Source organism: Euprymna scolopes, chromosome 2 (genome assembly GCF_053919585.1).
Source record: "Euprymna scolopes isolate OS-2025 chromosome 2, ASM5391958v1, whole genome shotgun sequence".
Classification (NCBI taxonomy): Eukaryota; Metazoa; Mollusca; class Cephalopoda; order Sepiida; family Sepiolidae; genus Euprymna; species Euprymna scolopes.
The window spans coordinates 35,115,482-35,139,325 of record NC_136483.1 but is presented as its reverse complement, the minus strand read 5'-3'; the positions used below and the strand labels follow the sequence as shown (position 1 = coordinate 35,139,325).

General features: G+C 35.4%; 1 protein-coding gene across 1 annotated transcript; it reads left to right on the top strand.

Annotated features, from left to right (window-relative positions):
• Positions 1-13,528: 13,528 nt before the first annotated feature.
• Positions 13,529-22,576, top strand: LOC145303500 (general transcription factor II-I repeat domain-containing protein 2B-like). The gene is made up of 2 exons (XM_080144934.1): positions 13,529-14,312; positions 22,521-22,576. The coding sequence occupies exons 1-2, from the start codon at positions 13,529-13,531 to the stop codon at positions 22,574-22,576; spliced, it is 840 nt and encodes a 279-aa protein (XP_080001060.1).
• The last annotated feature ends 1,268 nt before the right edge of the window (positions 22,577-23,844 follow it).

Genomic DNA, 23,844 nt, shown 5'->3' with positions numbered 1-23,844 from the left:
CTGCATCTTTTTTGCACTTTGTTCACCAGGAATATTAGTAAGGTAGGACTTCAGGTTCTTCTTCTGTGGCACCTATGATAACTGGTATGATTGATATCCCCTTAAGATTCCAGTTTCTTTTCATACCATACATGAGACCTTGGTATTTGGTCTGTTTCTCTCTTTCAGCTCTGTTAAGACCGCCATCATTAGGAACACTCACTTCAATCAAGGTTGCAACTCTCTCTGACTTATTCCATATAACTATGTCAGGTTTCACAGCAGCATTTTCAAGGTAGGTGGCTGTAGGGATTATATGGTCGTAATGTATCGTATATAAGTCATTTCCAACTGTTCTTTCAGGTTAATGTTCCCAGGACTTGCTGCTACACAGGATGTTTAATTTTTTACAGATGGTCCAGTGGAGGTATTTGCATACTCCGTCATGTCTCGCTGTATAGTAGCCGTCCCCTAGAAGAACTTTGCAACTTGATATCAGATGACCAACACTTTCCAATTCTGTATGGCAGAACCTGCATTTATTGTCATTACTGATCCCTGCCATCTTCTTGAATGCATTGGTCATCAATCCCTGGTCTTGGGCAGCCATTATGACTCTTTCCTGATCGTGATGGAGGGATCCCCTTTTGAGCCAGTCGAAAGAACCTTCTTTATCTATGTATTCCTGAGAGAGTTCCCCCAGAAAATACTTTGCATGCTGATGTTGTTCCCATTCTTTAAGGTTCATCTGTTGAAAGGTCTCTGTATATTTCTGCCAGCTCTTTCTTGCTATTTCTGTGGCACACTTGTTTGGTGTTTCGTTCTCATCTGAGAGACAGCCCTGACCAATATGCTTGGCCAACTGGGTGACTGATGTTGTTCTGCTGGCTCTTGTCTCTTGATGTTCATATACTATTGAGAGGGTGTCATTTTGGGAGCTTCTCAGATACTGACCGGTGCTCACAATAGTTGCCCTATGTTGATGATTAATCTCTGAGAGTCCCAGACCTCCTTCTCCCCTGGGCAAATACAGCCTTGGTAGACACTGATTTCTGTATATTATTTTATGAAGCGTTAGTAGCTTCCATGTCTTTACATCTAGCCGGTTGATGTATTTTTGTGGCCAGTCAATGGTACCAAAGCTGTATGTTATTACTGGCATAGCAAGCTGGTTTATGGCAGTAATTTTATTTTTATTGGTGAGCTGGGTTTTGCATATTTTCCTCACCCGGCGTACATATTCTTTACTGATCTTCTCCCTCATCTTGGCATGTTGTATGTTCTCGTTTTCCTCAATGCCAAGGTACTTATAAGGCTCATGCTCTTCTAGATCCCTGATGTCGATGTTTTCATTAAGCTGCATATTTTCTGTGTGGGTCTTCTTCTCAGCTCTGAGTGTACATTTGGCACATTTATCCAGGCCAAACTTCATTCCGATGTCACTGGAGAATGTGTGTACTACCTGCAGAAGGTGGTGCAAATCGGTGTCAGAGCTAGCATACAGCTTAAGATCATCCATGAAGAGCAGAGCTCTCTTCACTCTCTGCTGGAAACCCCACAAACACCAACACAGGAATCTACATCACCTACCAGGATACCATCCCCTGCATCACCGCCACAATCACATAGACACCCACCACCATCATTTGTACTCCCAGAAGCAGATGATGAACAGTTAGCTTTGGAGGAGGAGCTCAGCAACACAATTGAGGAGGTGAGGTGTATGAGAATGAAGGACAGACCACGTTTGTCCAAGATCCAAGCAGCTGGAAGAGCAAAGACTGTTATAGCCAAAGTTAACATCGCTCTCAAGAGGCTAATTCCAACAACAGTAACGCTCACAGAACTCAACCATATTACATATGCAGCTGGCCTCTATATTGACAGAAAAATTAACCTTCGAACATTCAATCACAATCATCGAATAGGGCCCAGAGTCTCTAGACAAACACCTCACTGGAAGATCAAGCTGCAAAAACAACTGAACCTCTCCAGGAAAGAACTAAGCTTGCAAATAAAACAGTTCCTTGCAAATCCCTCGGTACAGGGTCGACTTAAGACCACCATCAAAAAACTGTACCAAATACCACCATGAGAAAATGGAGGGATTACATAATACAGCTAGGGAGTTGGAAGGAAAAATACCAGCACTTTCCCAGAGAATTAAAAACCAGGAGAACAAGATCAACTCCCAGATTCAAAATAGGCAGTTTAAAACAAACCAAAGGACTTTTTACAGGCAGCTGATAAGGGACGCAATTACTGTAGATAGTCCACCTGCAGAGGAAGCCCTGGAAAACTACTGGAGGCCTCTATTTAAAACAGAAGGCAAATATAATCAAGAGGACAAGTGGATTGAAGATATTATTAGGCTCAATGAAACCAAGCCTCAGATGCCAGAACCAGTCATAACTCGTGGTATGATAACAAGAAAACTGGCACAATTATCCAACCACAAAGCACCTGGCATTGTCAATGTCCAAAACTTTTGGCTGGAGCAATTGACTGCACTCCACCACCACTACAGTGATTGCTTCAGCAGGATGCTAAGAGATGAAGAAGGAGCACCACCCTGGCTGACAGAGGGGGACACCAGCCTCATACCCAAGACCAAGGAGACACAACGGCCAAATAAATACAGGCCAATATGCTGCCTTACAACTACCTACAAGCTTTTCACTGGTCTGAAATGATGGTATATATGACCATCTATCTTCTGGGACCTACCTTCCTAAGGGCCATTCCATGTCATGTGTGTTACAGTTCAGACAGGCTTTCAGCGATAAAATTTATTTAAAATCTCCCTCATGATATTTTACTCTTTTCTTTTCGGCTTATGTATTCTTAAACCGTTACTCTTTTATGTAGTACATAAAAAATCCCCATACTTATGACCATGTTTTTAGAATAGTCTTGTTTCTAGCATCACGTGCATTACATTCAGACGGGAAGGATATTTGAAAAATTTGTAAACAATGTATAAACTCTGCGAATTGTTGCCTTTATATTTTTATAAAAACAGGTTTTTCTACATTTTTAGGGAGTATTCTAATTATTACAATAGTTGTTCGATAAATTTTTATTCATTGATACCCTGAAAATTAAGGAATTTGTTGTCACGTGTGTTACACTGTAGCATCACGTGTGTTACCTATGCGAAATTTCACTCATTTCCAAAGCCCCGTGAAGTCAAAAAGCAGTCAAATTTTGTTCTGAGAGAATTGGTCATTTGTTTTGGATAGCACCGTTCCTAGAAAATTTTCATTGAAACTATTTCAAACCTGTGCAGGTTAGTATAAAACTTCTTTTTTTTTTTCCATATATATATATATATATATATATATATATATATAAAATCATAAAAATATATCAGGTAGTTTATTTTGTTTTTTTTACTGTCTGAACCCAGTTTGGTGACTTAGTGTAAATCGAACATGTCCAGCTTTGTTTTCCACGGTTGATAAAGAAAATTATTTTCTCAACTTTTCAATATTTTCATTTTAATTGTCTAAGCTAAAAAAAAAAAGAGTAGGACACCATGACTGGACCTGGCACAAACGCATGTTTTGTTTAAAGACGCTGTTGTGTCTTCAGGCCGGGCGTTTTTTGCGAGAGGGACACAGCCGGTCATCACCGGAGAGAGGCCTGAGTATCGTGTGAATAACTTTTCTGTGCAAGCCTTTTTCTTGAATATTTTTTTTTTATTTATCCCCTTGTCAGCCCGTCTATTTCGGGTAAACATTGTGCTTTAAGTGACAAATAAATATTTATATAGATTTATTTTCATACGGACACTTCCCTCCCCACTTTTCGTGATTTGCGAGATCTCGTTGGGATTTCCGGTTTGAAGGGCTAAGCGAGCCCTTTTTTAATGTGACTTCAGACGCATCGCACGTGTTTTTTCCTCGCTCCGATCAATCGCCCCCCCATACAGCATGAGGTACGTTGGACTCCGTCATTCCTTTTAAAGAACATTACACTTTTGCTCTATTTGCCGGAAAATATTTTTAGTCACTCATTTTATTTATTTATTTTATTTTACTTGTTTTTCTTTATTTCCATTTCTTTTTTTTGGTCCATGCTGAACAAAGTTGTAATTTCTTTAGTCTATTTAAAGTTGTTCCTTTGCTTGCACAGATTTGTTTCACGTGGTTAAGCGTTGTTTAACCAAGCTATTTTTTAAATACAAAATCTTTCACTGTGTTGTTAGGTGAAAGCACGGAATAGTTACGATATTCTCTTTTCTCCACGTTGTAAATAACTTCCAAAATAATGCTGTCGTTATCTCGGCACAGTTCAATGGCGCATAGTGCCTTATATGTATATATGTTTATTTATTACTTTATTTTTGTTTATCTAAATTTTAATTCCTTATTTTTTTTGTTTTGTTTCAGATTTTTTTTACCTAGTTAATAAAGCATATTCAGCGTAATACGTTGTTATGTCGATTTAATTTGAGTTGAAACTGCCTGCCTGACGCACGATTTCTTCAGTCTGACGGCCGATGTATCGACGCTGATACTGAAGCAAAATTTCTAAGAATAAATGCCGAGGAGCAGAACAGACGCTTTAATGACGCCGCCGGCTTTTTTATTTACTCATTATTTCATTTTATTTTACTTAAATAATATTTCTTTAATTTAAATACATTTTTTCATTTTCTTTCATTTTTTCGTGTGCATGCTTATTTTATTTTTTAATAAAATAAATATCTCATTTATTTTCAAGGATAAGTGATACACAACTTTTTTCATGTGCGTGTTTATTTTAATGGTAATTTTGTTTATTTCGATAATAAACACGCACACAAAGAAAATGAAAGAAAATTAATTAAATTTATTTAAGTTCAAGAAAAATTATGTAAGTAAAAAAAATAATTAAACAATGTGTAAATAAAACAACATTTAGTGTCTTTAATTTTTCTTTAACTTAAATAAATTTAGTTCATTTTTTCATGCGCGGAGAAACGATAAAATAAGTGCAGAGCACCAGTCTAACGGAACAAAAATGACTTTCACCTAGATCCGATATCTACTGTAATTTAAAGGCTTATTTTTATTAAATATTAATTTCTGAACGCAAATAGGTCACAAATGAGTAGGTAAAACTGTTTTTCACTAATTTTCCAACGCTATTTCCTTTAAAGTTCAAATTAATTATGTCGGAAATAACGTATTTATTGGCCGCCTGTGAATTTGAATTACATGCATAATACAGGTATTAATATCTCGAAAACTACTTATCTCTGCAAAATTTAAATGGGATTTTCGATACGAACGTGAGTTAAAGTAAAATTTTACCGAAATTAATTTGCATATTTACAATAATAGCATTCGTTATGATTAAAGATTATAAAAATATTTACTAATAAAATAAATTGTTTATCATTTTTATGAATCATTAGATTTCTATCAAAATTTTGGGTATTTATCAGAGAAACCAAGAAACTAATATACAGGGGGGGGATATATATATATATATATATATATATATATATATATATATATATATTTTAATATTTTTTAATTTGACCGTGTTTGGATTTTACCATTCTTGGATTTTTTACCCTTCACCGGACTATCCATTCATGTGAAATCTTTTTATCATTTTTCTTTTACCTCCTACTCCCCTTACCTCATCCTTTTTTTTAACCAAGATCTGTGACTTACTTGTAGTTTCATTAAATATTTTTACATGCAAAATTCGATCCCGCATTTTGCTAATTCCTGCCCTCTGATGAGAAGGAGCGTATTTCTTTGAAACTCTGCGGATTAAGGACTATCCACTTATCTTGTGTTTCCTTTTTAAAATTAAATATGTTTTTAACTCTTTTTCAAGATGTCTTTTAACATGTTTTATTAATCATGTGTTCATATATACAAGAAATAAATGTTATTGTAGCCAATAAAAGTTAATTTCATACCTATCTGGCTCATTTGTTTGTGTTTTCAAGTAGTTTTTATTGCTCTTTATTTAATCTTAAAAATTCAGTTTTTCCGAGCAGATTTAAAAAAAAGAAAAATGAATAGTTACACCCCCTTCCAGTCATGTGGAGGGAATTTTGTAACTATTCTGTACTTTCACTTAACAATTGAATAAAACGTATCCCAAACTCGAATTTAACATGAAAATATGATTACGTGCATAAGCACCTTTTTTGGAAAGTTACGCCCCCACCCCTAGGAATCCCCCCCCTTTTTTCTGAGCTGTGTACAGGTAAAAAAAAAAAAAAAAAAAAAAAAAAAAAAAAATTAAACTTCAAGAACTTGTAAACGTTGAAGTGAAAACAAGACCTGGTTCTTCCAAAGAGGGCGATGCCATGATTATTTTTTTTTTTTCAAATCCGCTCGGAAAAACTGAATTTTTAAGATTAAATAAAGAGCAATAAAAACTACTTGAAAACACAAACAAATTAGCCATGTAGGTATAAAATTAACTTTTATTGGCTACAGTAACATTTATTTCTTGTATATTAATTTTTTCCCATATATTAGTTTGTTGGTTTCTGTTAGATGGTCAAAGAGATATAATCCATAAATCGATAAATGCAGAATTATCTCCCTTCCATCAAGAGATTAGTTGAGCCTGGCAGCTAGGCGAGACAAGGAGAACAGACTGGGAACATTCAACATGGCCGCTATAGACTATCATTCCTCAATCGTTCATTACAAACATTTAAGTTTATGTTATAGTTAAATAAATAATGTATTACAAATGCATTCAGTGTTGATTATAATTCATACCCTTTCAAGTATCGGTTTTACCAATTAATCACAAACACATCAATGGCGACGAGGATGAGATACGAACTCACGCGGGGAAACCCCATCTGTTTCAAAAATAAAATCAGTTGAGAAAAACTCTACTGGAAAAACCAAAGAACCCCCAACGCCCTGTTGGTCATGTGGGGAAATGCACTATGCTCGCTTTTGCCCATTCAAAAGACACATATGCCAACAATGCTCGCGTCGTGGGCACAAGGATGGATTTTGTGGTAATAAACACAACCCTTCTAAACACATTACGGCACAGCCAAGAGGCAAAAATCACAGAAAAACTCCAGGACGGTTCCTCATCAAATTCAATTTTTGCTACTTTCAATGTGAATTTTGAAGCTCGGAGAAAGTACCTAATTGTTGAAATAAACAACAAACCGGTGAATTTTCAGTTTGATACTGCTTCAGACATCACTCTAATTTCACGCCAAACGTGGAAGTTGTTGGGAAAACCAACACTTAAGAAGACAAATCATGTTGCTTGTGGGGCATCAGGAAAAAAAATACAATTAACTGGTGAGTTAACATGTAATGTCGCTTTTCAAGAAAAGCAATTTTCAGGTGTGTGCTATGTTTCGGAAGTGTCAACATTGAATCTTCTTGGACTAGATTTCATTGAAGAATTGGACCTTTTTAATGTTCCCCTCAACACAGTTTTCAGTTCCTTCAACATTAATGCTGCCACAGATGCTGAAAAACATTTTAAAAACTTGCTCAAAGCAAAATTCAGCAAAGTTTTTCAGGAGGGTCTTGGGCTCTGCTCGAAAGCTAAAGCAACTCTAAAACTGAAGGCAGACGCAAAACCAGTCTTCAGACCAAAACGGCCAGTGCCATACGCAGCTTTAGCTACTGTGGAGAAAGAATTGGATCGTCTTCAACAAGAAGGGGTTATCCAACCCACAAATTATTCATCCTGGGCAGCACCTATTGTCATTGTAAAGAAGGCAAATGGCAAAGTACGTTTATGCGCAGACTTCAGCACAGGGCTAAATGACCAACTTGAGACACACCAGTACCCACTACCAGTACCAGAAGATCTGTTTTCAAAACTTAATGGTGGGACTTGTTTTGCAAAACTGGACCTTGCAGACGCATATTTGCAAATGGAAGTTGACGAAGATTCCAAAAATCTTCTCACTATTAACACCCACAAGGGACTGTTTCAATTTAACCGCCTTCCATTTAGGGTCAAGTCAGCTCCAGCAATATTTCAACAAACCATGGACACCATGCTCACAGGATTGCCAGGAGTTTCTGCCTATATTGATGACATTATTGTGACAGGTACATCTCAAGAAGAACTCTTATATCACCTCACTTCCGTGCTGGAGCGAATCCAACAATATGGATTTCACTTAAGACCAGATAAATGCAAATTTTTCCAAACTTCTGTGAAATACCTTGGATTTATATTTGGAAAAAATGGTCGAAAACCAGATCCGGACAATATCCAGGCATAAAGCATATGCCAGCTCCAAAGGACGTTGCAACATTACGCTCTTTTCTTGGACTTGTAAGCCACTATGGTTCATTTTTACCCGAACTACATAGGTTACGGGGACCACTAAATGATCTTTTACAAAAAGATACCAAATGGAACTGGTCCAACGCCTGCAAAGAGTCGTTTGAGAAAATTAAAAAAAAGAAAAAAAAAAAAGAAGAAATTTCAATAATTCTTTTTTTTGAACACAAAAAAAAAAAAAAAAAAAAAAAAAAAAAAAAAAGAAATTTCAATAATTTTTTTAAAAAAAAAAAAAAAAGGAATTTTTCCTTAAAATATTTTTTCTTGCTGAAAAAAAAAAAAAAAACACTCCACCTGCCATGGATCTAAATATGCTCGAAAGAATCCTTCAATCCCAACAAACGGAATTTTTAAAAGCTCAGAACAGTCTTATTGAAAATCTGACAACCCAGTTTAACAAGCAAATTATAAACTTACCAAAATCAAATTCTCTGGACTCCATATCAAGCACGATAACGGAATTTTTGTTCAATCCGGACTCAAAACAAAGGTGGGCAACTATGCTGCTAGACTATGACTTTTCTATAAAGCACCAACCAGGGAGCAAAATCGGCCAGGCAGATGCGCTATCAAGACTCATCTCTTCCCATCAGAAAGTAATAGAAGACACAGTCATCGCTGCAATATCGGTGGAACCGGAAGTTATGTCTGGACTTGTTTCCACGATAAGATCTTTACCGGTCACTACAGAGATGATTCAGGAGGCTACAGCTGCAGACCCATTACTACAAAAAGTCAGAAAATTTCATCTTTCAAGCTGGCCAAAAACATGCACCAACCAGCAACTTCAACCGTTTTTTCAGAGAAGATCATCTTTATCCGAAATTAATGGAACACTTCTTTTTGGAGAACGTGTGATTGTCCCATATAAACTCCAGAACAAAGTTCTCAGACAATTCCACTATGGACACCAGGGAATAAATCGGATGAAAGCTCTGGCACGTGGCTATGTGTACTGGCCAAACATGGACAAGCAACTAGAAGAACTAGTAAGAACTTGTGAAAAATGCCAAATGGTTGCAAAATCTTCTCGGAAAACAACACTGCAGGCATGGCCCACTCCAGAAATTCCGTGGTCACGACTACACATAGACTTCGCAGGACCAATAAATGGACAAAACTATTTAATATTGGTTGACGCATACAGCAAGTGGCCAGAAATCTCCCAAATGAATCATACTACTTCCAATGAAACGGTGAAGAGACTTCAAGAAATTTTCAGCAGATTGGGTGTTCCTGAAATTTTAGTTTCTGACAACGGTACTGCATTTACATCAACAGAATTTACAAATTTCTGTAAACAAAACGGTATCCAGCACCTACGATCTCCACCTTTCCACCCACAATCTAATGGCCAAGCCGAACGCTTCGTAGACACTTTTAAGAGAGCACTCTTGAAGTTGAAGGGGGAAGGAACTACTCGAGAGATCATAGAAACATTTCTAAGTAGCTACAGAGCTACACCAAACCCAAATTGCCCGGAGGGTAAGTCTCCCGCCGAAGCATTGATGAACAGGAAGATGCGCTTACCAATGGATGCAATTCGTCCATCACCAAAGAATCACCCCAAGAGAAACAGGACGATGGAAAATCAATTCAATCGTCATCATGGAGCAAGATCACGTACATTCCTACCAGGACAAGCCGTATAGGCAAAAGATTACCGAAATGGTAAAGAAAAATGGACACAGGGTCAGATAGTACGTCGCTCTGGGAAAGTCATGTACGATGTGGATGTACAATCATCTATTTGGTTCAGACACGCAAATCAACTGCGTCATTCATACCTTCCAAAGAGACAATCAAATGACATTCCATTGAATATTTTACTGGACACATTTGAATTACCTCAGAGTGTTCCCGCAGCATGCAGGAAACAAAACAAGGCTAAGAAGGACGGTCCAACACGAAGATCACAACGAAGGCGCAAACCAACCTCAGTCTTACAAGTGGACCCACAGCAAACATCTTACAGACATCATCTTCAAAGGGGAGGTGTTAGATGGTCAAAGAGAGATAATCCATAAATCGATAAATGCAGAATTATCTCCCTTCTATCAAGAGATTAGTTGAGCCTGGCAGCTAGGCGAGACGAGGAGAACAGACTGGGAACATTCAACATGGCCGCTATAGACTATCGTTCCTCAATCGTTCATTACGAACATTTAAGTTTATGTTATAGTTAAATAAATAATGTATTACAAATGCATTCAGTGTTGATTATAATTCATACCCTTTCAAGTATCGGTTTTACCAAATAATCACAAACACATCAGTTTCTCTGCTAAATACCCAGTGACTGTAGCTTTTTAAGTTAAAAAAAAAAAAGTCTTGGGTTTTATAACTACTTTTTTCATATCCAAAAACTTCAGTTTTCAGATGGAAACCTCAAGCGTGAAAAAAACCTCTGCTGAAAGAATGAAAGCTCTAAGAAAACGAAGGAAAGAAATGGGTACATCTTTTCAAGAACAAGAAAATGCCTGTATTTCAGCCCTTCGAAAAAGTCAGCAAGAAGCAATGAATGCAGATCAAATAAAAGAACATCGTAAAAAAGTTGCTGAACGTGTCCGTCTCTCACGATTACGTAAAAAGCTAAGACAGCAAGAAAGCATTGAGTCACTCCCTATCAAATCAGGCAATGGGTTCAAGACGCCTCAATCATTAGGAAAAGCAATCAGAAAAGTAGATAAAAACTTGCCTAAGTCACCTATAAAACAAAGAGCCGTTGTTACTGGTTTAGCCAAGTGGGTAGGACTGAAAATGAGTCCAGAAGTAACATATAACCGTGGACAAAGGATAGACCAAAGCTTTACAGAAGAAAATAAAAACTTGATAGCAGACTTTTATGTAAACAGGGATATTGTGTATACCATGCCTGGAATGCATGATGAAATGACAGTCTGAGAAAATGGGATCAAATCAAAATGCAGAAAATATTTAGTCATGTATTTAAAGGAGGCTTACGAGCCGTTTAAACAGTCCTACCCTGACATTAATGTAGGATTCAGTAAATTTGCATCTCTGAGGCCAGCGAATGTGTTGTTGCTAAAAGATCAGCATCCAGACATGTGCAAATGTGAAATTCATGAAAATTTTATTCTAAAAATTAAGTCTTGGAATTACCTATGACGAACACTTTTGGTCTAGCATTCTTTGTGATGACAGTTTGATTTGACTTCTCCTTGTTGGAGAGGTATTTGTGTTAATTGTCAATTTGAGGACAAGTTCACAGTAGAGAAAAGCGATGCTGACAGTTTTTTGGAAAGAATGGATAAAAACTGAAACCGGACATCTACGAATAGACCAAAAACAAGTGTAGGTGAATTAAAAGAAGATCTTTTCAGCAACTTTCCTTTTTTCAAAGAACATGTGAGAATAAAACGGATTCAGTTTACAGCATTTGCGGAAGACAAAAAGAGGGATTGCCATGTTTTACAGTGTGACTTTGCAATGGCTTACAGCTGTGAATATCAAAATGAGGTCCAAAGTGCTTTGTGGTCTCGGAAATCCATTTATTTATTTACTGCTGCTTTGTATAGCAAGAACCAAATTTGCCAACCATTCCTAATAATCACAGATAGCCCAGACAAAGGAAAAAATTCTGTCTTTAACTTTATTAATGCTTTGACAGACTACATTCAATTTGAAAAAGGGGACATGCTCATAATTTACTCAGATGGGCCATCATCAGAATTCAAAAATAGATACATTGGCAAACTAGTATGTATGTTATCAAAAAAATTCAAATGCAAAGTTTTCTGGAAATATTTTGCTACATCACATGGAAAAGGTGTTGTTGATGGAATTGGTGGCTCAGACAAATCTCTAGTGAGAAAAAGAGTCATGAGTCAAGGTAAAAATGCTACAATTGCACAAAATTCTGCTGATTTTTACAAAGTAGCAAAAGATGATATGAAGGAAGTAACTGTTCTTCATATAAGTGAAGAAAAAATTTCAGAGATGATAAAAGAAAAAAATCCCTGGGAAAATGTTAAAGATGCCTCAGGCACCAGTAAGATGCATGTTATTAGTTGTTGTGATCGTTCGACTCTAGAAATGTTTAAGACAAATTTAAGTAAGGATCCATCATCAACTATTGTATATGAAGACGAGAATGTAGATAGAAGCGAAAAACTGAATAGTAGTGATTGGGCCTTAGTCTCCTATGATGATAAAAAATTTGAATCAAAATTAAGAAAACAGATTGATATTTTTTGTGAAAAAAAAAAAAAAAAAAAAAAAAAATACCTTTTTTGGTAATTTGTTGTTACCAACTGAAAACCTATAAAAATTGATGATCCTTCCCTCCTCATCAAAAAAAAAAAAAAAAGTGAAATATTTGCCAAGTTATAATTTCTTCAAAAAACTTAAATATGTCTAAATCAAGGTTGTCCAAAGCCTAGCCCGCGGGCCGCATGCAGCCCGCAGCCTCTTCTAGAAAACTTTTTTAAAAATTAGTATTATTTAGACATCTATTGAGTTATTTTGAAAAAAGTTGTTTTTTACTAAACTTTATTTGAGTTTGAATTGGAATAATTTAGCTCAAACACCTTTATTCCGTACTGTATACAGAATTTTAATAGTTGTAGTACACCATCATAAGCATACAATTGTTTTAAATTGTGATTTTCATTTTGATGAAATAATAAACATTTATTATTATTATTATTATTCTTTATAATTTCAGTTTTACTTAATCCTCCATTACATTCTGTTCTATTTTTTCTTTTCAGACTTAGTGCCACATTTTTTACGATGGCTCAGAAAAGAAAAATCTCTGATGAAAAGCGTCAATTCAAGGATAGTTGGAAATTGAGGTTTCTGGTGAAAGAACAAAGTGGTCGAGTTTTATGTTTAATTTGTAATGAAATGATATCTGTTATGAAAGAGTACAATGTACAAAGACACTACAGCACTCTTCATGTCACTGGCTATGATAAATACACTGGTGAGGCGCGGCGAGCCCTACTCAATGATCTCAAATCAGACCTGCGTAAGTGTCAAGAAAAGATGTTTCAATTAGTGAAGCCTTCGTCTTCTACAACCATAGCCTCTTATGATGTATCACTTTTGATGGCTAAATCCAAAAAGGCATTCTCTGACGGTGATCTCATTAAGCGATGTGCAATAGCTATGGGAAAGGCCATGGGCTTTTAACGATGCAGCTCTTGGGTTTGAAAAAATTCCACTCTCGCATCAAACTGTTGCTAGACGTGTTGAAGAGCTTAGCAATTTCGTTCAGGAGAAGGTCATGAATCAAATTCAGCAGTGTGTTTATTTTTCTCTCGCTCTTGATGAAAGCACAGATATAAGGGATGTCAGCCAGTTGCTTGTCTTTGTTAGAAGAATTGACTCACAGTTTAATGTCAGTAAGGAGTTACTTGGCTTACTCCCACTTTTTACCACTACAAAAGGATCTGATATTTATGAAGCACTGAATTCTTTAGTGAGCAAGTATGGTGGATTTCAGAAATGCTCTTGCATCGTTACAGATGGTGCCAAATCAATGACTGGAGCTAAAAGAGGGGTTATAGCGCACTTGAGAGATGCTGGAGTCGACTGCCCAATGTTTCATTGCATTATTCATCAAGAATTGTTATCTAGTCGCTGTATACGTTTATCTGATGTAATGCAGCATGTAATGAGAATTATTAATTTCATTAGAGGCGGTAATAAAGCACTGAGGCATCGTCTATTTGTTGATTTCTTGAAAGATTTGGATACAGAATTTTCTGACGTTTCACTCCATTCTACTGTTCATTGGCTTAGTGCTGGGAAATGTCTGCAGCAGTTCTTCAGTTTGCGTAATGAGATTCTAAACTTTTTAGAAGAACTGAATGCAGACACTGATGGATTTAAAGGTTTATTGCAAGACGTCAACTTTCTGAAAGGTCTAGCATTCCTCACGGATATTACTCAGCATCTGAATAAGCTCAATTTAAGTTTACAGGGTAGGAATCAAACAATTGTTTCTCTGTATGGTTTCATAGATGGCTTCCGCAAAAAATTAAGTCTCTTCAAAAGTAATCTGCAAAGTAACATTCTGATTCACTTTCCAAGTTGTGATGTTATTTCTAAAGAAATAGAGGACAATAACTTCTGCTGCTTTGTTGAAACTCTTGATACCCTGATTGAAGACTTCAACAAGCGATTTCAAGATTTCCAGCACCTTGAGAAAAACTTCAATGTATTCAATGCTCCGCTGACTATAACTGACGTCCCATCGACGAGATGTTGCATCCCTCTGCCTGTTCTACAAATACTTTAATGGTGAATGCTCTGACGAACTACAAACACTTGTACCTCCCCAACGTAACTACCCCCGACAAACCCGACAAGCTACTAAGTCTCATCCCTTTACAGTGGAGATCCCTAGGTGCAAGAAAGCCTTTTACTCCAATAGTTTCTTCCCCAGAACTGCGGGTCTTTGGAACTCCCTTCCGGGATTCTGCTTTCCCAACTGCAATGATATGCAGAAGTTCAAGTGTAATGTTAACAAACATCTTTCTACTCTTCTCCCTTCATAATGACCCCGCTAATTAATTCCCTAATAGTAGCCCCCTGCTTCAAAGTGGCACTGTGCCTTGTTTGGGGTGAAAATTGAATAAAAAAAAAAAAAAAAAAAAAAAAAAAAAAAAAAAACTATATCAGAAGCCGATGAAGATTTGCAGCTTGAATTGTGTGACTTGCAAAGTGACCAGTTTTTATTAAGCAAAGCTACACTGCCAATCACTCAATTTTGGCCTCTTCTTTCTGAAGAGCATTATCCTAATTTACGCCGTTTTGGATTGCACTTGCTGTCAATGTTTGGCAGTACCTACCTTTGTAAAGCAGCATTTTCCGCAATGAAGTCGATTAAATCCAAAGAGAGGAATCTACTTAATCAAACATCTCTCGAAGCCTGCCTTCGTTTAACCTTAACCTCAGTTGACATTGACACAAAGGAGTTGGCTTCCAAAATGCAGGCACACCCATCTCACTGAATTTTAAGTAAACTGTACTGTTTTACGTGCTTCCTTAAATATTTTTTACAAATAAATTTATGGTTTATTCTTATTCATACTTGTCAGTTATTTTTAAGGTTTCCTGGTCTACTGATCTTGCTTAAAATTTCCAAAACTCTCTTATTCGTAGTATTCACATCTTAGCTTCTTTAATCTATTCTCCGGGAATATGTTTTTATGATAAATATAAAGATTCATTTACATGTACGTGTTTTACTTTACATCTGGTATGGTGAGACAGTGCATAAGAGGAAAAATGTCAACCGCGGCCCGCGATCTAATTTCCTTGCCGAATGCGGCCCGCATCCCATAAAGTTTGGACAACCCTGGTCTAAATAGACAATATAAACAAGCTTTTTTGGTGTCGAAGGTACAAATGACTCTTGTATTATCAACAAAATCCTACTATGTATGTGGAAAGTGTCATTGGAGAATTCTGCAAAAAAATTCAAACAGGCACCCAATTCTAATAGAAAAAATATAAATAGCCTCATAAAATCTAAAAGAAATGACATACAAAAATGCATACATAGTTTAAATAACAACGAGTTGTCCATTTTGATTAAACTTAGTCGTCCATCCAGCAAACATTGTAACAAAATAGTTATTGAAAAGAAGATTTAAAAAGATGAAATTTGTAATAGATGGGTAGGCAAAACAACTAAGGTAGAGGAAAACATATCCGAAAAACCCAAAGGAAATTGAAATCCTTAGTAGATATATCAAATTCTTGTTTAAAATTGAATTTTGTGGAAGAGTTAGATGCTTTTTTGCCTAACGTCAATGCTATACTGCAAGAAGTCATTGTCGGACGTACAATTTAACATTGATGGAAAATTGACAATGAAAATCATCTTTTTACAGGCCACATATTTCGTTTTTATCATGAAAAATATCATATTCATTATTCTTACACTGAATACTATTATTTAAACAAATACAAATTTGAAGCTGGCTTTTTAAGCAAAGACTTGATATTTGTTTAGATAATAACTTAAAAATTCTAAATTTATTCTTTTTGTCTTAATTGTTTAACAACTGTATATTTATTGAATCTTTATTTTGAAGATAAAATTTTTCTTTATTTTTCTTTAAATGCATCTTTGGATTGCCATTTAGAAACATTTCTTTCAAAGGGGACACTGATTACAAAATCACCCCATTTTTTGTATTATTACGATTTCATGGATCTCATTAGTTATTGACATTGAAATTAACTGCATAAAAAAGTACATAAAAACATGTGAGGGAAGACATATATAAGAAACAGTTCAGAGGAAAAGACAGAGCAGACAGAAGAAGTGGGTCGACAACATCCTTGACTGGATAGGGAAGAGCTTCAATGTTACCCAGGAACTCCTCAATAAACACACCTAGTCGAGCCAGCTAGTCCACTGTTCATCCACCATACAATGCCCTTAAGACCCTGATGTGTTACAGAACCAGTAACAATGACTAACTACTGCAGTTCATCAGAACAGAGTAGTGACATCTCAAATGAAACAGATGACTGAACCTCATCACTGACATTAATTGCGTTTGCATAAGAACTAATTTTAAAAGCTCTTGTTCTTAGCTGGAGAATTAACCAAATGAACTTAAGTTGTACAACCTGCATCACGAGGCTCGGATCAAAGAACTTGACTTTAAACAAGTGTAAAATGATTTATAAATAATTATTTTGTTTGGTTTATATGAAAACGACCCAGAGTTTTTCTTTGTTTCTCGATTGCCGGCCTAAATGAAGATGCAGTTTATTTCAGATATGCCCTGATGCCAGATGATGAAAGAGATAGACTGGATCCAGCACAAAGCCAGAGTGATGGCTGAAGTCGACAATGTTGCCACACGAACTTAGGATCATGCACATTTTGCATGCTCTGAACAGCAGAGAGATATTCTCCAGTCAGAGTCTGGTCACCCTGAGGGGTTCACCACTAGACAAGTAAGAATGTAGCCCTGCTGGGTTGCATCTATAGTCCTGTGAGCCAGGAGCGCCGAACACGGCCAGGGGTACATCATCATCACAAGTATGTTCCCGTGAACGAGGATAGCGACAGATGTGGACCCCGGCGAAGGGGGTAGGGTTATACATGTATCAGGTGCCCCAAAGTCTTTTTCGATTTTTGTTGACTTAAATTAGGCCCCTCTTTTTCATTACTAACAAGTATAGTTATGCAGAAACCAACTTGTATTGACAAGTAAATTTTTGAATGGTCTCAGTTTTTATAATTTTTCATGACTAATGTTATTTTATTTATTTCAGACCTTAAATATGACTGATAAAAAATTGATAATTCGTACTTGTCTACTGCATGAGTTTAAATTTGGCACAAGTGCTTCATCTGCTTCTTGCAAGCTATGTACAGCGTTTGGTGAAGGTGCAGTAAGTGAAAGAACTGCATGAAACTGGTTTCAAAAGTTTTGTTCTGGCAATGAAACCCTTGAAGATGAGCCTCGAGCTGGACGACAAATATCTCTAAACAATGACGATTTAAAGGCAGCTATAGAATCAGATTCATGTCTAACCTGTCACGAACTAGTTTCGAGGTTTCATGTAAGTGATGAAACCATATGACTTCATTTGCATCAGCTGGGAAAGAAATGGAAGATAAGCAGATGAGTAGCATATGAATTAACGCCAGCAAACAAACTGCAAAGACTTTCCATATGTTCTTCTCATCTCAGTAGACAAAAAAAAACGAACCCATTTTTGATCGAATTATGACATGTGATGAAAAGTGGGTAATGTATACAAACTTTAAGAGGAAACATCATTGGTTATCGCTGGGGGATCCTTTGCCGCAAACTTTAAAGGACCACTATTTAAAAAAAACAAACTTTTGCTCTGTGTTTGGTGAACGTGTCAAGGAATAATTCAATATGAGTTCTTAAAATCGGGAGAAACCATTAATGCTAACAAATATTGTGAACAACTTGTAAGAGTTCAAGAAAAAAAAACAGCTTGCATTAGTAAACAGAAGACAAGTTTTGTTTCTCCACGATAATGCTCAACCACATGTTGCAAAAATTACCCATGCCAAGATAGCAGAACTAAACTGGGAGATTATGCTCCATCCACCATATTCACCAGACCTCTCTCCAACAGATTTCCACTTGTTTTTGAGCTTAGATAATCATATGAAGAACAGGGCATTCAATATTGAAGATGGCTTGAAAATGGAGGTGCATAATTTTTTCCAGAGTAGAACAAAAGATTTTTTCCAAAAATGGAATTACTAAGCTGCTGAACCGTTGGGAGGTCATAGAATGCGAGGGTTCATATTTTGATGAATAAATACACCTAATACTTAAACTGTGAATATTTAATTTCCTTCATAAAAATCGGCAAAGACTTTTTTGGGCACCTGATATAATTAATCAGCAACGCATGGCGTTCGTATGATAAATTGATATTCTGACGCATATACACACGATAGTGTGATACACCAGCAAAATTTTGTGGATCGATGGATCCTTCCATCCACACACAAAACAGAGAACACATGGGCACGTGGAAAGCAGCAAATGAAAAGACAATATGGAACCTCAGATGATCTGTTCCAATCTTACATAATTGAGTTATGGCGAAATATGTATAAAAATGACATTCTTTGACGTCTTATTTGTTTTATTAAACAATTCTATCCTAACTTTTTTTTTTAATAGAAATTAATGTTTTTGTATTTAATTTTTTTGTTGAATTTTTTTACAATCTTGTTCAAACTTACGTTTTTTGATTGATTTATATAGAAATAAAAATTTGTATTCAATGCTTAAAACTTCTTTTAAATATTAGATATAAAACATTTCTGAACACAAATAGGTCACAAATGGGTAGGAAAAACAAGTTGCCTAAGTTACCCAAAATTGTTTATAATTTCCGAACGATATTTCCTTTTGAATAATTTGTCAGTAATTACTGAAAAGTCTAGTATTTTTTTATAATGAAGTCTAGCTTAGATTTTGAACAAAAAAGAAAAGGAAAACAAATAATATATTACTGTACTTGGTTTAAAATTACAAGCTGCTTGAATTTGAACCGACGCTAATTTAGGTCAGTCAGTTATCTGCCCTTCGTAAAATTGAAAAATTCTTAGCAACGTTAAGTTAGGACATTATCAAAATACCTTGTACATAATTCTCATTGAATAAATTAAGTGACTCAAATAGGATTTGGCCTAAGAAATAAAACGGTGAAACAAATGTCTATAAAAATAAAATAAAAAAAAAAGCCAAACTAATGACAGAACACAATCATACAAAATTTAAATTCTTCGCATGGAGACACATAAAAAAAACTTTCACTACATGAGCGTGCACAATAAATAAAGAAAATATTACGTCGAATTGGCACCATTTTGAGTATGTGTAGGAAAGATGCTGGGAAATTAATACATGAACAATGGACTCAGCGTTTTGTTAAAGACATTAACCAAATAACCAATTTGGAATCTAATAACATCATCCCATTGTATTCAAGGATTATTATTACATTCAAATACCAAAATCTCATATCTTTTTTTGTTTCAACCCTTGTTTTCTTTCTCCATGTACCTTAAAAAGATTTAATCTTTTATGTATTTTCTTTGTATGTGCTAAACAGTAAACTTATTTCAAACCAGATTTAATATTTTCATAATTACTTTCCTCTGAAGGAATGAGCCTACATTGAAAATCCATGGATTAAGGAAATTACTTTGAATTGTATTCTTTGTTCAAATAATAAATTATTTTGAAAAATTATATTTTTCTGAATGAAATTTAAATATAAAAAACTGTAAATTTTATATATATAAAAAGAAAAAATTTTTTTTTAATCATTAACATTTCGAAATCCAAGTCGCCTGAATAATCATCAGAGTATTTTTCACCCTCTTTCTGTCATACTTTGCCCCCAACTCCACCATTTTCTTGATCGTGGCTACGATAAAATTACAAAAAAAAAAAAAAAAAAAAAAAATTTTTAAAACAAAAAAATATAAAAACAGTAATAATGAATGCACAGCAGGTGAGCGTAAAGCTTCCACAATTATGGAAACTAGTGTTGAGGAATGGTTTGCGATACTAGAAGCACAATTCCATCTCAGACACATTACAACGGATGATACAATTTTTCATACAGTTTTTAGTGTGCTGCCAACTGACATAACAAATATACCACCAGCAGTTTTACAGTCGTTAGATTACACAAAATTAAAGGAGTCAGTTTCACTCACTTATAAAAAAACCAGACCTGAACTCCTGGAGAAATTGATGAGGACCACGGCGTTAGCTGGTCGTCCAGGAGATGGTAGCAGTTGCAAACAGAATAAGAGGGAGCGACAAAATAGAGTGCCATAAGTTCATACGCGCACTTCCACAGAAAATTGCCCCAGTAGTCACTATTTGTAGATGACTTTTCAATTGCCTATTCTGCTCAAAATATGCCTACAATAGAAAAAAAAATACAACATTGTCCGAACAAAATAGAAAAATGGATTGACAAAAATGGATTCAAACTAGCCAAAAAGAAAACTGTTTGTGTCCATTTCTATAGAAAGAAAAAATATCATCCAGACTCACAACTACAAATACAGGGAAATCCAATCCCAGTGGTACAACACAAAATTTTTAGGTGTCATACTAGACAATAAACTAAATTTTAATGCACATATCAACGATCTAAAGCAAAGATGCCTAAAAGCATTAAAAATCTTAAAAATAATATCTAAAACAAACTGGGGAGCAGATCAAGACACAATGCTAAAAATATATCATGCACATATTCGATCAAAATTAGATTATGGATGCATCATATACAGCTCTACCTGTAAATCTTATCTCCAAAAAATTAAAAACCATACAAAACCAAGGATTAAGACTTAGTCTGGGAGCATACCGAACATCACCCATGGAAAGCCTATACCTCCTCTACATTTAAGATGGCAGAAATTAACACTACAATATGCAATAAAAGTAATCCAAACAATCCAACATACACTCGTGAACAAAAAAAATGGGCCATGATTAAAATTGGAACAAAAAAAATGGGCCATGATTGAAATTGGAAAGAAAACAATTTTTAAAATTTTTATCGCTTGTTTGCTAATAATTAGCTATTATTTAGTATTTTTCAGATTATTAGTATCACAGATGAGTCCAAGAAAAGTAAGACGACATCTTGACGAAAACATTAAAAACCGAATTGCAGGATTACGACAGGCAAATTTGACTTACAAGCAGATTTTCGACATTTTGAAAGAAGAAAAGGTGGCAACATCTCTTTCAGCTGTGAAGAGAATTGGGCAAAGGTTCGAAATTGAAGGCACAGTGAGCAGGAAAGTTGGTTCTGGTCGCCCCAGAGCATCCACAATGAAGGACGATCACAGGCTTAAAATGACCGTTTTGAAGGATCGCCAAAAAACTTATGTTGACCATAGCAAACAATTTGAAACAGCAAAAGGAAATTCTCTTTCTAGAGTGACAATATCCAGAAGGATGAAGGAAATAGGATTTTCATCAAAAAGATGTGCAAAAAAACCTTTGTTAACTAAGAAGAACATCAGCGACAGAAAGACATTTGCATCATGTTATGGTACGAAAGATGCAGATTGATTTAGAAATGTTTTCTGGTCGGACGAATCAAGATTTTGCCTTGCCAGTGATGCCCCTGAACGTTGCATCCGAAGATCCGGAGAAAGATTTTCACCGAATTGCATAAAAACCACAGTAAAACATGGAAACGGAGGAATAATGGTATGGGGGACCTTTTCTGCTGCACGAGTTGGGGAAATTATCAGATGTGATGCGTCAATTAATGCCAAAGAATACATTCAAATATTAGAAAGAGGTCTATTACCAAGCATCCAGAAGTTAGAAATGAACAATGACATTATTTTTCAACATGATAATGCCCCTGCACACACAGCAAAAGTCACAAAGAAGTGGCTTACTGATAATTCAATTGATGTGATGTTTTGGCCTGGCCAAAGCCCAGATTTAAACCCAATGGAAAATATTTGGGCTATAATATCTCATGCATTAGTTATAAAAACTTTTTCCAACAAAGAAAAATTATGGGAAGCAGTACAAAGAGAATGGAATAACATCTCCTCTTCACAGGGCTCCAAGTTGGTTGAGAGCATGATAAAAAGAATTGATCTTTTAAAAAGATCTAAGGGCAATTCCATTCCATACTAAGTTTTTATTAAAGTAAATATCTTGCTCTTTATATTTGTATAAAAAATATTTTGTTAGAATGCAAGAAGGAGGCTTCACCTTACGATCTTGGAATTCCAATTCTGATGAATTAAGAAACCTAATGACGGCTGAAGGTAGATTGGTAGAACATGGCTGTCAGGATGAAAAAGTGTTGGGATATAGATACAACACTGAGAAGGATAGTTTAAGCTTAGCACCTTTTACGTTAAAGGAAGCTTACACAAAGCATCTAGTACTTTCACAGATTTCTAAAGTGTATGACCCCCTAAATTTTACCTTGCCTGTAAGCATAAGAGGCAGGGTATTAATGAGAAAAATTTGGAAATTAAATATAAATTGGGATGAAAAGGTGCCTAAAGAAATAAGTGATGAAATGAAAATAATAACTAGAGATTTCGAAATGTTGCCAGAGTTGTCTTTTCCAAGAGCTGCAATTAATGATAATGAACCTTATGGCTTACATATATTCTGTGATAGTTCAACAGAAGCTTATGGGTTCGTAATATATGCCTGCTCAAACGAAAAAACAAGTTCGTTTTTATTTGCTAAATCTAAATTGTCCCCGTCAAGGAAAGGTAATGAACTTAGTGTCCCTACTTTGGAACTAATGGGAGTAATACTGGCATTAAAATGTCTTCCAACATTAATTGAAACTTATGAAAATATTCAGTTTCAATTTATTAATATATGCGTGGATGCTCAAGTAGTTTTAAATTGGTTAATCACAAAAGAAAGTAAAGTAAAATCTAAATTTGTTAAAAATAGAATATCCGAAGTAAATGGATTAATAAAAGCTCTTGAGGATGAATTTAAACTACCAATAATGTTTCACTATGTTCATACAGATCAAAATCCGGCTGATATGTTAACTAGGGGAATATCTTACGATAAATATTTAAGAAATAGAAAATTATGGTTGGAAGGACCAAGTTGGCTTACCAACGAATTTAAAAATTGGCCTAAATACCCTTTAATGAGTATTTCACCTGACCATAAGGGAACAGTAAATGTTAATTGTAATCAAATAATTAAAACAAAAACTGCCATTTTGGACATTGAAAAATATTCTGATTACAATAAATTATTGAGAATAACAAGTTTATTGTTCAAACCGTTTTGTAAGAAAAAAAAATGGTGTTAATCCATTGAAGAAAGCAAAAATGTACTGGATAAGGTTAATACAGAATGAGCATTTCTTCAAGGAGATTGACTTTTTGAAATCACAGGACTAAAGTAATAAAAATGTCCCCACTTTGATTTCAAATTTAAATTTATTCATAGACTCTGATGGAATTTTGAGATCTCAAGGGAGGATAAGCAAATGCCTATATTTCAACTATGAAGTATATAACCCTGTGTT